The 14,973-nt window shown below is 40.0% G+C and overlaps 1 protein-coding gene across 1 annotated transcript in view; it reads right to left on the bottom strand.

Moving 5' to 3' along the window:
- Positions 1-7,176: 7,176 nt before the first annotated feature.
- The window catches only part of kank4 (KN motif and ankyrin repeat domains 4), an 87,212-nt gene continuing 79,415 nt past the window's right edge, over positions 7,177-14,973 (bottom strand). Inside the window, exons 6-10 of the mRNA XM_037769939.1 lie at positions 14,609-14,693; positions 14,033-14,252; positions 13,796-13,938; positions 12,997-13,197; positions 7,177-8,934 (exon numbers count right to left, since the gene is read on the bottom strand). Of these exons, the coding sequence (XP_037625867.1) occupies positions 8,821-8,934; positions 12,997-13,197; positions 13,796-13,938; positions 14,033-14,252; positions 14,609-14,693 (763 nt within the window). The 3' untranslated portion in view covers positions 7,177-8,820. The remainder of the gene's footprint in view (positions 8,935-12,996; positions 13,198-13,795; positions 13,939-14,032; positions 14,253-14,608; positions 14,694-14,973) is intronic.

The following is a 14,973-nucleotide window of genomic DNA, read 5'->3' as shown; positions in this document are numbered from 1 at the left end:
CTAAGTGCCATTACCAGATAATTACGGCTAAAAGTCTCCATGCTAACGAGGATGGCTCATCATCATGGTGCTGGCAGACAGGGAGGCCACAAAAAACATCTGCAATTCAGATTAGGAGCACTTGTGTGTGTATGTGTGTGTGTGCATTCCTGCTTCCTCTATATGTGTGTGTGTGTGTGTTTAGTACTTGTATGATGAGGGGATTACTGTTATTCACATTTTTAGTAAGAAGCCAGCCTCTCAGTGTGCATGTGTGCGGGTGTACATCACACCAATATGAACACGGTATATCAGTGTAATTGGCTGGCACAGGAGCCCGGTGTGAGTTGAGTTTGAGGGCATCCATACACCACATAAAGTGGATGCCTGTAATGGGCTCACTCTTCACTCCCTGTGATGGGCTTGTACGCTTCCTAAATGGTGTCCATGGCACAGAGAGAGGCAGCCAGCAACAGCAGCATAAACACGCCTAAGGTGCAATTACACCAAAACAAATATCCTACCCCGTTTTGTGCTGCAGATGTTGTTTTTGCATATATGTGAGAAATGAATTTAATTAAATGTTCTACCTGCTGGGACAGGTGAGGGTGTTCAGACCCAGAAGTGCCACAAATCTGATTTGCAAGCAGCCCTGTTAAGCCTTCATCTTTACAATCCCCTGGCTTCAGTCGATGAGGAGAGAACAACATCATTTTTACTCATTATCCTCTCTTCTGCCATTCTCAGTGTATGGGAATACTAAGAGCGTGCGGAGGGAAATACAAAATTGCCTCACTATGCGTGTGTTTTGTATTGTGTGTGTGTGTGTGTGTAATTACTGCAGCCGGAACAACTCCAAAACAGCACGAACACATCATCCACTTCAGTTAAGAGCAAATCACTCTCCTCCTCTCAGTTTGTGATTAACGGCCATCTGTTTCCTGTAAAAAATTAATTTCCAGTCTGCTTTAATCAATCAAATCATTCCAATAAAGTTTCATTGTAAATTGTCATATGTGTGGGTGGTGTGTTTATGAAAAATAGTAACAGCAATAAAGTGCATGTAACCTATAAAAACCCATAGACATGCTTTTATTTTTAAATGAACCTGTTATACAATAGCTGGTCCACGTCAGCTGTATTGGCTCACTGTGTGTTTTATACCAAGTGTCTTACAGCTGAATCTGGTTCACACTTTGGTATGAATGATAAAGGAATTAGGATTTAAGATTTCATCAACTGCACACTTAAAAATCTGAGGAATTCAGTATGCAAATTACATTTGAACTGCATTGAATTATAGTATTGTATAGAGTGGTGCAATAGTCTGAAAACCTAGCACTTCCGGTTCCCTCGTCTGGAAGTCAACGGGTTGTTGGAATGAGTTTTTAGTCAGATACCCAAAATAAGATCTGTGGTTAACACAAGATTAAGAGATTTTAAGTTTTGTTCTACAATATAAAATATGTCAGTAAACACCTGGCAAACACCTGGCATCATTTTTATAAAGCAGTCACTATATCCTGACAGTAGAGATCAAGTTGAGGAAATACCAAGCACCGCCCACAAGCACAGCCAATAGGAACGCTCTCTCTCTCTCTGAAATGACTTGTGATTGGTCAAAGTCTTCCATCACAGGCTACATTTTTTAAAGCCTGAAAACAGAGCCATGAGGAGGTGCAGAAGTCTAGTTTTCTCTCGTAACACTTGAATTACAATATGCTGAAAGGTTTTTATGGAATTTTTTCCCAATGATGCTAAAAACTTTCTGCCTACTGAAGCTTTAATTAATCACTGATTTATGGCACCACCCGGGCATGATGGTAATATCAAAACACACCTAAGATGTTGTGAACAGGTGCATGCTGGGTCTGGCTAATTGCTAACATGCTACCATGCTTGGGTCCTCCAGCTTCAGCATTCACTGCCTTTTTGACTGCAGAGCGTCTTTCAGCTCAAAACATTTTCATTTTGATGAGTACAGTGGGACAGAGAGGCCAAGTGGACTGGTTTGTTTGTGCTTTGAGAATGAGCAGCAGAGAAGTCTGACCTGGAGCAGATTGAAGAGGACTACCAGGTGCTCCAGACTCACAGAAAGCAGCTGAGACAGGTGAGTACAACAACAACAAAAGGTAAACTGTTGTGTGACGCTACACTGCGTGTTTGTGTCTGCAGCTGCTGTGCTGTGAAGTCTATATTGTTTGAACATGGGCTACATGTCTGTGTTGTTTGTCTTGGTGATGGATATTCTGCTTTTGAAGTGGCAGGCCACACGGAGGAAGGAAGTTCATGTTGTAGGCCTACCGTATGTGCAGGCTGCAAAGTGCATCTATAGAAAAGCTGATTTGGACTTGATGATGTTGTTGACATTAAATGCAATTTATTTTGTAGTCTAAAAATGTTCTTTAATTTGACTTAACGCTGTCAAGTTTGCTCAGAGTACATCTTAACTGATCTACTGACAAGTAGCCTACTGGTACTTTTATTTGAGTAAAATGTTCTTACTGGACTTTTACTTCAGTGCAATTTTCTAGTACTCTTTCCATCCCTGCAATAAAATGATAATAACACTGACAGAGGCCAATTTGCATAATGAGTAGGACTACTTTTACTTGTGATGCATGGTACATTTTGTTGCCAGGACTTAGAATAGAATAGAAAATACTTAATTGTCTTTGCTTCACATGTGCAAAAACTGCCATTAAAAGAGTACATTAAGACAACCTCTCACATCCAGACAGATCACATTAAAACACATTCACATAAAAACACAATACACCAATAGAAGCTACATTAAAAAGGAGCATCAGGTACCAGGACTGAATCAAGGTTAATTAAATAGATATAAAATGATGTGTGCTGAGGTAAAGTAGCAGGCTGGCTTCAGAAAGTGGCTAAAATACTTTATGGCAACATAGACAAACTATTTTTTAGATATGTTTTTCTTTGCACAGGGGACTTTGTACCTTTTGGCTTGAGGGCAGTAGCTGAAAGTGGTGGTTTAAGGGATGACTGTGGTCATCTAAGATTTTGTCACTTAGGCGTTGCACTGCTTTGCCATGGTGAACGGACAGTGGGGTCTGTTTGCAGCCTGTAATTGTGCTGCTTCTGTACTTTTACTTAAGAAACATTTTGAATACAGGACTTTTACTTGTAATGAAGTATTTCATAGTGTGGTATTGCTACTTTAACTTAAGTAAATGTTATGAATACTTCTTCCGCCAATGATTATGGGGTTCATATTTTCTCATTACATTTTTACCCCACATTCCTGCCTCTAAAAGCAGATCTCAGTCATCCAAGTAAAGAAAAGAGACCAGTTAGTGTGTTCTTACCACATAGTAATACCACCATCTGCTGGTCACTGTTTATTATTACATCATACTGTATACTGGTGTTGGTGCTGAGGCCCACACATGCACATCAACATCCTGTGTTTCAGAGATTAAACATATTCATCTAGTAGCACTAAATGCACACCTTCATTTTGGTGAGATACACACATCAGAACATTTTGAATTAATTTATTTTGTTTGTATATATGTTTTCTGTGGGTATATACAGTTTTGCTTTGTTTTCCATTTTGAAGCTAAAAAAAACAAACTAATGTAACCTGAACGAACCATCTCAACACAATGATTTGCCTGTAAATGTTGTTCAGGCTGCCATTAAGGTACCTGATAGGAAATGATGTGTATCAAGTTGCATAGTCCGACATGTAGTTTTAGGGCTGTGTATTGACAAAAATCTGGTGATACAATACGTATCATGATACAGGGGTTACGATTCAATATATTACGATACTGTAAGCAAGTTGATATATTTTTTTTAAAACAAATTTTAGGAAAATATGCATAAATTATAAATATGCATGAAATCTGAGTAAAAATGTTTAACTTTTTTTATGCAATAAGAACAGTTGGGTCTGCATTCATCAGAGTCCCTGTATCATCCAACATCATAGCACTACTTTGAGAGGGCGTATATCTTTGCAAATAACGTAAGTGAAATAAAGTATTGACTGAGTTAATCTTTGTATGTAAACTGTTAATTAGAAATTGATGAAATGATTTTTAGAATCAATACAGCATCACAAAACATAATATTGCAATACTGTATATTTTCAATATTTTCTTTAATTTTTTGTATTAAAATAACGGTTTAGTTTCAAGGAGTAATGAGTAACTTTTGTCTAAAAATTACAACTATATACTCACTACTGTACCACCTTGACTTGGATTTAAGCATTTTGAGCATATCCCAACTGATCATAACTGAAAATAAACACAAGAATCATTTTAACTTAGCAGTAGCTGTTGTCTTATGTTGGAAATGATTAGGGCTGCAACTAGCGATTATTTATTTTCATTGTCGATTAATCCATTAATTATTTTCTCAATTAATCGATTAGTTGTTTGGTCTATAAAATGTCAGAAAATAGTGAAAAATGTCAGTCAGTGTTTCCCAAAGCCCAAGATGACGTTCTCAAATGTCTTGTTTTGTCCATAACTCAAAGATATTCAGTTAACTGTCATAGAGGAGTAAAGAAACCAGAAAATATTCACATTTAAGAAGCTGGAATCAGAGAATTTTTACTCAAAGCAATTAATCGATTATAAAAATAGTTCAATGGTTGACAACAATTTCATTAATTGTTGCAGCTTTAGAAATGATCAAGAACCACATGAAATGAGTTTTAAATCTTCATATTTATTTATTTAGAAGTAGTTCTCTGGTTTGCAACATATACGCCCGTTGTACAAGGAATATTACAGAGAGGTACAGGTTTTTACATGTGACTCTGTCATGTACATAGACTTGGATTTTCAGATGGGTACCCAAACAAGGGAGACGTTGCCCGTATAGTGTTTAGCCAGTGTCGAATCTGCTTCATATTTCCCCCACAAATGTTAAAGGTCGCATTAAAGGGCACATGACACAGTCCACAACCCTGTCAACATCACACATGTACTATACCGCCCAACCAGTCAAAGATAAGCTGAATAATCACATCATCAGGGAACACTCAGCATAGTTTCCAATCATTCAAATCCCCCTCCAACAGAATCACTGGAATATTTGTCCATGCATACATAAGTATACTATATATGGTAAAAAATATAGCATTTGGAATAAATACTTATATAATTTTTAGAGCAAACTGTCAGACAATACTTGTTATATATTTTTCACAATACTGTATGTACATGTATTTGGGTACATTTACAGGAACAGATAAAACTATATATTTAACCCCATGTGGAACAGATTTGATTTCACTTCTTTGGTGTTGAGCCAGTTATGAAACCATATTACATCTGGGTCACACTGGATTAAACATATGGATGCGATTCACTTTAAGACTTAATACACAGGCACGGAAGACCAGATATACCAGATATACTTCACACAGCACAGATCGGATCATCCTTTAGCTGTCTGAAATGTGGGAAGCTACACAGAATCTAATTTATGACCCTTAATATTCAGACAAACCAGTAATGATCAGATGTGCTGCGTTGAGTTAAAATAAATTCTTTCTGATCCTGTGTAAACGCAGCCTTATCGTTGAGAAAATCTGTGCTACTTTGTGACTCAACAAATGATCTGATTACTAAGCCACTGTTGACAAATCCCCATTGTTGCTGAGGAATGCAGCCATTGTATATATATACTATTATATAACTTTTATATAAGAGGTCTATCTTCATGTCAATCTTTATTATAGTCCCATATTAGCACCCATATTAACAAAGTGTCTGGGAATGAGAGAGCGCTGGGGCAGCACCCGTGGTCAGATCAAACTGCACCTCAGAAAGAAGGTTGTTAATTTCAGCACTACATGCCGTAGGCATAGAAATATAATTGTATTATGACTGAAGCAAACCAATTATTTTGGAATCCATCTTTCGAAAAGTAGTAATAAGAGCTGAGATGTTTTATGTGTCACTAAGAAACAGATACTGAAGACTCTCCAGAGTCTTGGACCTCAATCTGGCCTCTGTAGAAAGTGATTTATTTTCTGACTGTAAATGCAGACTGGACCGTCGTAGACCACACATATATGGCAGTTGTTACAAATGAGTGGTATTCCCCTTTAAACTCCACCTTCAGTAACCCCAGCAAACCCCAGTCAAACAGAAAAACAGTTGTTTAATATCTTCTCTGGAGGAGTCAGACACAGTAACCTAGACCTCTGGGTTATCTTGTCTTGGAGAAGTTTATAAAAGAAAGCCTGTGTTACAAACTGGGAGTATGGAGTTTGAAAGATGTGGGCGTTTACCAGGCAGGGAGGGTCAAACAAACAATACCACTGGTTGCATTATGGGAATTAGAGTATCCAGTGTTTTTGGAGCTTGAATCATACTAAAAGTAAGGATAAGTCGGCCTCTGCTGCTTCCATTTTGACCACTGAGGGATCCCCAACTTTATGAAAGGGCAATGCTAAATTGCTGGAGTACCTTTAAAGCTTTAAAGCTGCACTTGATTCGACTGTTATCAGGCCATTAAATAGGCGTTATCGGTCGCTATAAGCACCAAAGTTGTGGGTCATTAGGGGCCTACTATGCCTACTATGTTGCAAAAGTGAAAGCGAAACTTAAACGCAACACGTAAAACTGAATGAAACATTACGTTTTGAACACATACAAAAAGGCTTCTTTAGGTTTATTGGCAACAAAACCACTTGGTTAAGTTTAGGGAAAACCATTTTGTTTTGGCTTAAAATAACTAAAAATTGTTGATTTCACATGGGATCATCCATCACCCCCGATCTCCATATATATCAAGTTGTCTTTACTACAGTGCCTGACTTCTGCTTCTGCTCCTTCATAATTACTACAGTCGCAGGAGGTCGCTGTTGTGTTCTTTTCTACCTTCTTTCAGTGATCTACCATGTGAATAGATGATAAAACCTACTATTGGGTGTAGTAGGCTCCTATTGACCCACATCTATGGTGCTTATAGCGACCGATGACGCTTGACAACAGTCTAATCGGCTGAAAGATTTGATTTTAATGTCAACTTTCAAAACACAATGACGTATGGTTATGTCCCTCTCCATAGGGGTGAAAACACTCCAAATTATTGATCACTTTGTTTCCTGTAACCTTCCTGACCTGCTGGACATTTAGGGGTTTTTTGCAGGGGTCACTGAAGGGGAGCTGTTAAGTTGTAAACATTTTATCAGACCAGTACTCCTGTTTTTAAGATACTTTATAGGAATATGGGTGTACGCTTGTGGAGAGAAGAAGAAAAAGACCTGGAACACATTTAACCTCTAAAATGTAGGACGGTCATCTATTAAGGCTAGACCAAAGCCACTCCCTCTCTAGCTTCTGATTGAACAGGTAGTATTTTCATTAATATTGCTTCTTTTAGGACTGCAAGCCATCAACAGCCCATTGCTTTCGGTTTTAACATCTTTACCATTTTTGAAATACGAGTGCCTTGAGGCAGGAACAAAGGGAACCAGTGTTAGTAACTTAAAGACAGGCAGATCAGATCTTCATAATCAAGATTTTCTTAGAGATTAAGTGTCTTTAGTCGCACATGGTAAAAATATTCATTCCTATGTCAGCCAGCCTATGTCTCAGTTAGTCCCATGATCCATGCCAGTATATAGTTAGACTTGCTACATAGTTTTCTTGGAATGTATCACAGCCAGCCTGACATTCATTGTGCATTTCGTAGCAGTTGCATACAGGATTTGATTTTTAAACGAGCAGGCGAACAAGACACACGTTATATTTGAACTGAGGGACGGAGGACGAGAGAGAGAGATGTTAATCATGAGAACAGACAGTATTACAACATACTGTTGTTTAGTACTATAGGACAGACAGTAGGGGGAGTAACTGTGTATTGGCATGCAGCACCTTCTGAACAGGACTTCTTATTAGAAGACTTTCTTTAATCTGGTTATATATGTAATTATAAAAATCATTTCTTTTGTGTCCAACAGAAACATTTTACCTCCAACTAAACCATTTGTTTTCCAATAATTCACACATGACGATCACCCATGTCCCCGTATGCGAAACATATCATTACTATGGCAAAAACAATACATTAATAAATATTGTTAAATATCCACTGAATGATGGGGAATTTCACCAGACGTTCTACTCTATAATTCACACTTTTGGAGATATATAGCTTCTTGTGGACACCGATATTAGAGAGGACTATCTACTGTACACAAACACAATAGAAAAGTGCAGTAGAAAATACAGTTTCTGTGTTTGTTCATGATTATAATCTGTTAGAATAACATTCTACATATACTATGTTCTCAATAATGGCTTATGTCCAAATATGAAAAGAATGATGTCGATGTCATGAAGGAAAAAAATAGAAATAATGTCATATTTAATATATCTGAAAGGTAGATCATGTGCTTAGTATTTTGCTTGAAGAGCTAGTTGATGATAAGAAGCAGCAGTTCGTCAGAGTGTCTCTTCATCTGCTTGCCAGTTCGTCCGTCCCTGCTCCCTCTTGGAATATCCTGTCAATCACACTTGTCGTCATGGCCACGTCTTATCATCAATTCTACCAGGCCCCGTTTGTTGTCTGTCCACCGAGTGGTTGATGCAGCATATCCATAAACACCCACGGGGCATGTTGGCAGAGATGTGGAGGAAAAATGTGGGCATACACTCCAGTGTCAGAGGTTTCTATGTAGTTCCACGGTAAACAGAGCAGCTCACCCACTTTTTTTCCATACAGAGTCTTGTATGGTGTCACCACATGTCCCTCTTTGTTGGTGGGCAGAGGGAAATTGAAGGATTGGGGGGTTGGCGAGCTGGAGTGGTGGGGAGAAGTAAACAGGATGGCCATGGCTCAGAGGAGGTCTGTGGTAGACGAGGGCTCAGAGGGCTCAGCGTTGGCCTTCAGGAGGTCAATTATCTCTTGGTGGGAGGCTGCCTCTGCCACCGACCGGGCTGTCTGTCCATTCTGGGGAGAAACAGAGAGAGAAACATGTGACAGTTTCACGTCAAAGATCATTGCAGTGACTCTTCTTATCCTGACAGTGGCAGTGTTGTGTTGCTCTTTTTCAAGACGTTATAGTATACTGCACCTGCCCTGATGTAGGCAGCACCACTACTGAGCTGTAAACAACGAGCTGGGTTCAGTATCTGGAAATTAGTTTAACCTTTTTTCCCTTCTTGAAATGCCACATGAGATTATCATTTGTCATTTTTCTGTAAATCTGATTTTATCATTTTCTTCCCAAATTACACATCAAAATGTGCAACAGAGATTATAATAGTATCCACTGATAATAAGCTTCTCTACGTACGTCATGCAGAAATTGCCTGTGTAATAGACCAGGGTTAAATAATAAGCCTGGGGAGGGTTTGTAGGATATAATGAAAGGGAAATGTCCGAAGACATAAACATCAGTAAGAAAATTGTTGACCCTTTTAATATAAAAACATTTTTTAAGTACTTTTCTCCAGGACCAATACAAATAAATACTGCAACAAAAAAGACCTATACAAATTAGAAAGAAATATGCTATTTGTTGCAGCTGCACCTTTTTCTTTCATATATAAGCTAACCAAACAATTTAAAAAAATAATGCACAAGCTTTACGGGGATCCGTCTGTTACTCAATCTTAAATTTATATGGATGCTTTTATTGTCACTGCTCTTACTGATGAAAAAACAACAACTATGTTTGTGGTTTTGTTGTAGATGTTTACCTGTAGATTCACCAATATTGGCGATGCTGTTCGGGTCTATTTTCAATTGCTATATTCATCAACAGCTCAGATATGCGTAGCTGTCTCTCATTGAACCCATCCTACTCATTACTTATGGAACAAGTCATGCTCTACTAACAATTATCCAAAATGAGAATGATAAAGCCGTCTGTATATAGTTTGAGATTGGTGGGTGTGCTTGACACGGAAACACTAATTAAGAAACATAGCTTTACATTTTCTCCGCTGACTGAACGCTCTGTAATGCAGCTTATAATAACTTCCTGCATCATTCTCACAGTGTGTTCTGGTGTTTCCTATTCATTCTTCTAATCAAAGGCTTGATATTAGACATCGCAGCAAACTACAACAGACAAGGCTTCTTGATGTCTCAGCACAGTGTGAATGTTGTGTATTATACTTTGTATAAATATACAAACCTGCTTGACTTACTTGCACATAATATAAAATAGCTTGCCAGAGCTGCTGATTTCCTCAGTTTTGATATAATGTTTGTCCTCCACTAGCACTAAATATAGTGCGTGCTCATGTGTTGTCATGGAGTCACACAGCAAATAATCTACCAGAGGCACACGGTTGAGTTATTGGATGATTGCAGGACATGGCTGTACAGATTAATCTTGGTTGTCCACGTGATGAAGAACAATCTAGTGAACGGCTGTACTGAAGGCTTATCATGATTTATAGCTAATTGTTGAGAACACATGACATGAGGTGTTCTCTGAAGTCCCATCCCGCAGGACTGGGCAAGAAAAAGTGTTGTAGAAATGCTTTGATGTTATAGTAGTTGTTGGAAGAAGCGACATGTTGTGTTAAATAAGGAGTGACAATACTTGCATCCTTCAGGAGCTAGAATCAAAGCCCACAGTTTGATTCAGGTGTTGAGGTGGGGTTTAAGAAATGCTACATGAGTGGCAGCAGTGTTGCAAACATAGGCTGTATTTATAGATAGACGACGCGTCTCCACTTCCTCCCACTGTACAAAAGTAAAGTCAAAATATCCCGGATATGAGTAGGGATGCACCGATACCAATACTGGAACGCATATCGGGCTGATACTGACTCAAATAGCTGGATCAGGTACCTGTGACAATGGGGCCAATCTATTCAATTCAATTCTATGTTTATATACCACGCCTGAACCAATCACAAGCCGAGAACGGACACAACTTGTTGGCATGATCCACCTAGCTGCTACGTTAGCACCACGGCAGCTGTTTGGCTAGAAAGACACAACAACTAACCATAATATCTCTATAATGATCAAATTGACACATGTTCTATTACAGACTTGTGACGGTTATGGAAATTTAAAGTTACATCTCCTCTCTCGTACAATTCCCAAGCCTCCAGCTCCACGACTACTTCACTCAGAGCAGCTGTCAATCATGACATCTCACCCCCTTTTTATACCATCAAACAACTAATTAAACCAAACTTATCAGAAAAATGAAAAACTACCTAAAATGACAGAAACCATCTTTGAAAAAAATTATTTGACGTGTACTTTGACATTTTTTTGTTTGGCCCATGTCCCATGCGCTAACATGGCGAGGGCGGGCTTTTTGACCTATACTGCAGCCAGCCACCAGGGGGTGATCAAGATATTTTGGCTTCACTTTTAGGGAGCTGTCATGTTATCCTTATTTAGATACAGTCTATGGTTACAACAGTGTTTACAGGATTGTTTGCAAGGAGTCAGTGCAAGGCATCAGTGGTGATGTGGCTGTTCTCTGACTGGGCACCTCGGGCTGCAGGGGAGAATCGACAATCCAGAGAAATCAATAATGTACTAGGTTGAACAATCAATCTACTTTGTGTGGGCCTCGCATCAGCTACTGTATGCTCTTTTACAGGGCAGCTAACACTGACCGCAGGGGCAGCCTAATATCTAGTGACATATTCCACAGTATGTGTGTGCTGTGTGACCATTCATGTAGTACAAGCTGCAGATAACTAGCTCTTGAAATGAAGCAGTGATCCCTGACATTTCAGTAACCCTTAAGGAAGAGTCATCGTGGTCCAAATGAAGCCAAAGACACATAAATACATGCCACTGTGGGGGTTAGAGAGGTGAACCCATATTGAAGTCATGTTTTGCCTACAGACTCTTTATTTGTCTGTATTTTATAGTAGGGGTGTGCCGATTCACTCAGCTCACAATACGATACACAATATTGGGTTTGGCTTTGTCTCAGCCAGCTGATCAGTTTACCAGTAAGATACATGACAAACTAGAATGGCACTCGGAGAGCGCAGACCTCTGCCAAGCTGCCCGAGTACGATTCTCCCCCCTCTCCGTTCAGCTTGAGCCATCATCCGCGTGCCTACTGCCAGCTTTAGTTTCAGTCATGTGTAGCCAAGGGTTACGCTGCTCCTAGACTTTATGAAGATAATAAATTAATAACACGGAGGCTCCGTAGTATAACGTATCTTGGCTTTACACTTGCAAAGTTTTATTGCACGGGCATAATTGTCAACTCGTCTCTGATCAGCTGTTCACTGACTGCGCTGTGTGTGTTGATGTATGTGGGTCTATGAAAGGAGGATGGGTCACGGGCGGACATGGCTCTTGGGGTATGGGGTATGACACATGCGCAGTGTAACTGAAGCTGCGGCCGTGCGTTGCGATTGGTTCATGTCGGCGAGGGCAGACCAGGTTTTACTGCGCATGTGTTGTACCCCAAAGATATGACGTGTACTCAGCCTCCTTCCATAGGCCTTGCAGAGCAGCAGGAAGAGGCTGCAGCTTTAGCCCCGGAGCACGTATGTACGTATGTACATAGTAGCTATTATGCCCTGATATCGCGATTCAGTTTTTTGTCTCAACGATGCATATTGTCACGTTTTTATATCGCGATATTTCATGACACGATATTTCATGACACGATATTTCATGGCACGATATTTCGTCACACCCCTATTTTATAGCGTCTGTCAGTGAGCATATTTGGTCTGTGTTGAGCTGCATTCTGTTATTTACAATAACATTGTGATATACAGTATTTTAAACCTGGCAACACACTAAGGCAACAGTTCACGCATGGGACTGCATGCTAAAACATCAGTGGAGCTGCACTGTTTATGCAGTGAAGTGCATAAACAGCAAATGACTCAATTTATGTCCAGTTACAAGAATAGAACAAAAAAAAAACAGCTTTGAGGACAAAACATCCTGGTCAATCTGAGCAAGAACTTGAAGAGGTCTTTAACACATTCAGAAGGCATCTCACCTTTGATAACTTCCAAACAGTCCAGTTGACAGTGTAATTTCAACTTTGCAGTATACCTTATCTATGAGGCTGGTGTCACAGCGACCTGTCTCCAGCAGCATACGAACGATGTTTGTGTGTCCATGTTCACTGGCACACATCAGGGCCGTGGAGCCCTCGCGGTCCTGGGCATTTACATCCGTACCGCAGCTCAGGAGCAGCTTCACCATGGCAACGCGGCCGTGGCACACCGCAAGCATGAGCGCCGTCTGACCTGCCTAGAGAAAGAGAGCGAGAGATACAGATAGTTAGGATTAAACTGAGTGAGAGGGAAGGTATGAAGGGGAGATAAAGGGATAAAGAGATGCAGGGTCGGGGATGAGGGAGGGAATAGAGGACGAGAAGGAAACGTAAGTGAAAGGGGCAAATTAACATGTGCAAAAAAGGTAGAGTAAAGTGTCATGTTTTGAAATTGAACATATGTATCTGGACTATATTTCTGCATAAAGTTTAAAGTCACACAGAAGTTCAGTTTTAGCAGATTAATTTCTTTCCGAATGAGCAAACGGTGCTTTTAAGGGTTCCTGACACTTCAGTATTCTTCACCTAACATGCTATTCCCTCCCATTTATAAATTGTGTTCGGTTTGAACTGTAGATGGCCTCGCTGTCGAGAAACATAGTGTGTATTTCTGTTAAGTGACCCACTTGTAAAAATATCCTAAGATGCACTGATTTCCCCAGAGGTTTCATTAAATTCCCAGGCTTACTGTGCCTGAAATACAACTTCCTGTCCAACAACAACACAACACAACCAATCCTTTGATAATCAGTGAATTTAGTGGACCCGATGAGTTAGTGCAGGCATATACATTACCTGTCTGGAGCATGCGTTGACGTCACCTAGTTTCAACAGTTGTTGCGCCACCTCCAGGTCATCAGAGCTCTCAGCAGCCGTCAGTGCAGCGAGCATCACTGGCGTATAGCCCGCCTTGTTCACATTGTCTGTCTCGCATAGACCTGAACACACAAACATAATATTTTACTAAGTCAAAGAGAGCATTTTCGAGTCATTTTGTGCAACTGCGTGTCTCTGTGAGTGTTTGCATCTCACCAGTGTCCAGCAGCAGTTTGACAACAGGGAAGTTTGAATGCGACACGCTGTAATGGAGGGCCATATTCCCGTTGCCGTCGGTCAAGTTAACCACGTATGGCAGGAGAGTGGGTGTGGTCAAGCCCACTTGTCGCAGGTATAATCTGACGGTATCGGCCTGCGAGTCTTTCTGACTGGAGATCTTGAACCACTCCTGGTAGAGCACCACTAAAACCTGGCGCTGGCGAAAGAGAAAGGAGAGAAACGATATAAATGAAACAGCCGCCCGTGGCAGCATTTTTACTGTTACCTGAACATCATTTTTACTGTTTGGGCTGTTGAGCAGCCTGAGGAACGGCACTGTAAGCCACATTATTCTACTCAGTGAAGTTAAGGAGCTCTAACAGAACATCCACAAAGAGTCTGAAGCATTTTCCCTAAACAAAAATACATTGTATCAGTGATTCAGAAGCTTAGTAACTGACTAACTGAAAACCATCGACATTAACTTTGCAGTCCAATCAGATTTGATAAAGTACATAGAATAATTTTCCCCAACTTTGAAGAATTAAAATAAAAGCCAAAAAAAAGTCTTACCATTTCTTTATCTGGGGATGAAACCTCTTCCATGCGGTCTTTTACATAGAGGCAGGCGTCTATAAACCCCTGGTCAACTTTCTCCCTGCCAACAAAGACCAGATGACAGTAATAATTTCAATCATTTTTAAAAATATTTTTTGCGTCAAGAACTTTCAAGCAGACCGGGAGTATCTGAAAAACATCCAAATTTAACCCAGCACCCCCCGACATCTGTTCTTTCCATGGTTTTCTTTACTGCTTTTCCAGGTTCAGTGTGGAAATACCATCAAGTCTGCATAACATATGGCCACTACGGCTACTTTGGTTCTTGTGTAAATTCTATCTCGGATGAAAACAAAAGATAAAAGATGCCTTGCGGGCCT

Source organism: Sebastes umbrosus, chromosome 5, assembly GCF_015220745.1.
Source record: "Sebastes umbrosus isolate fSebUmb1 chromosome 5, fSebUmb1.pri, whole genome shotgun sequence".
NCBI lineage: Eukaryota > Metazoa > Chordata > Actinopteri > Perciformes > Sebastidae > Sebastes > Sebastes umbrosus.
The sequence above is the reverse complement of the archived record's forward strand: the minus strand, read 5'-3'. Positions and strand labels throughout refer to the sequence as shown.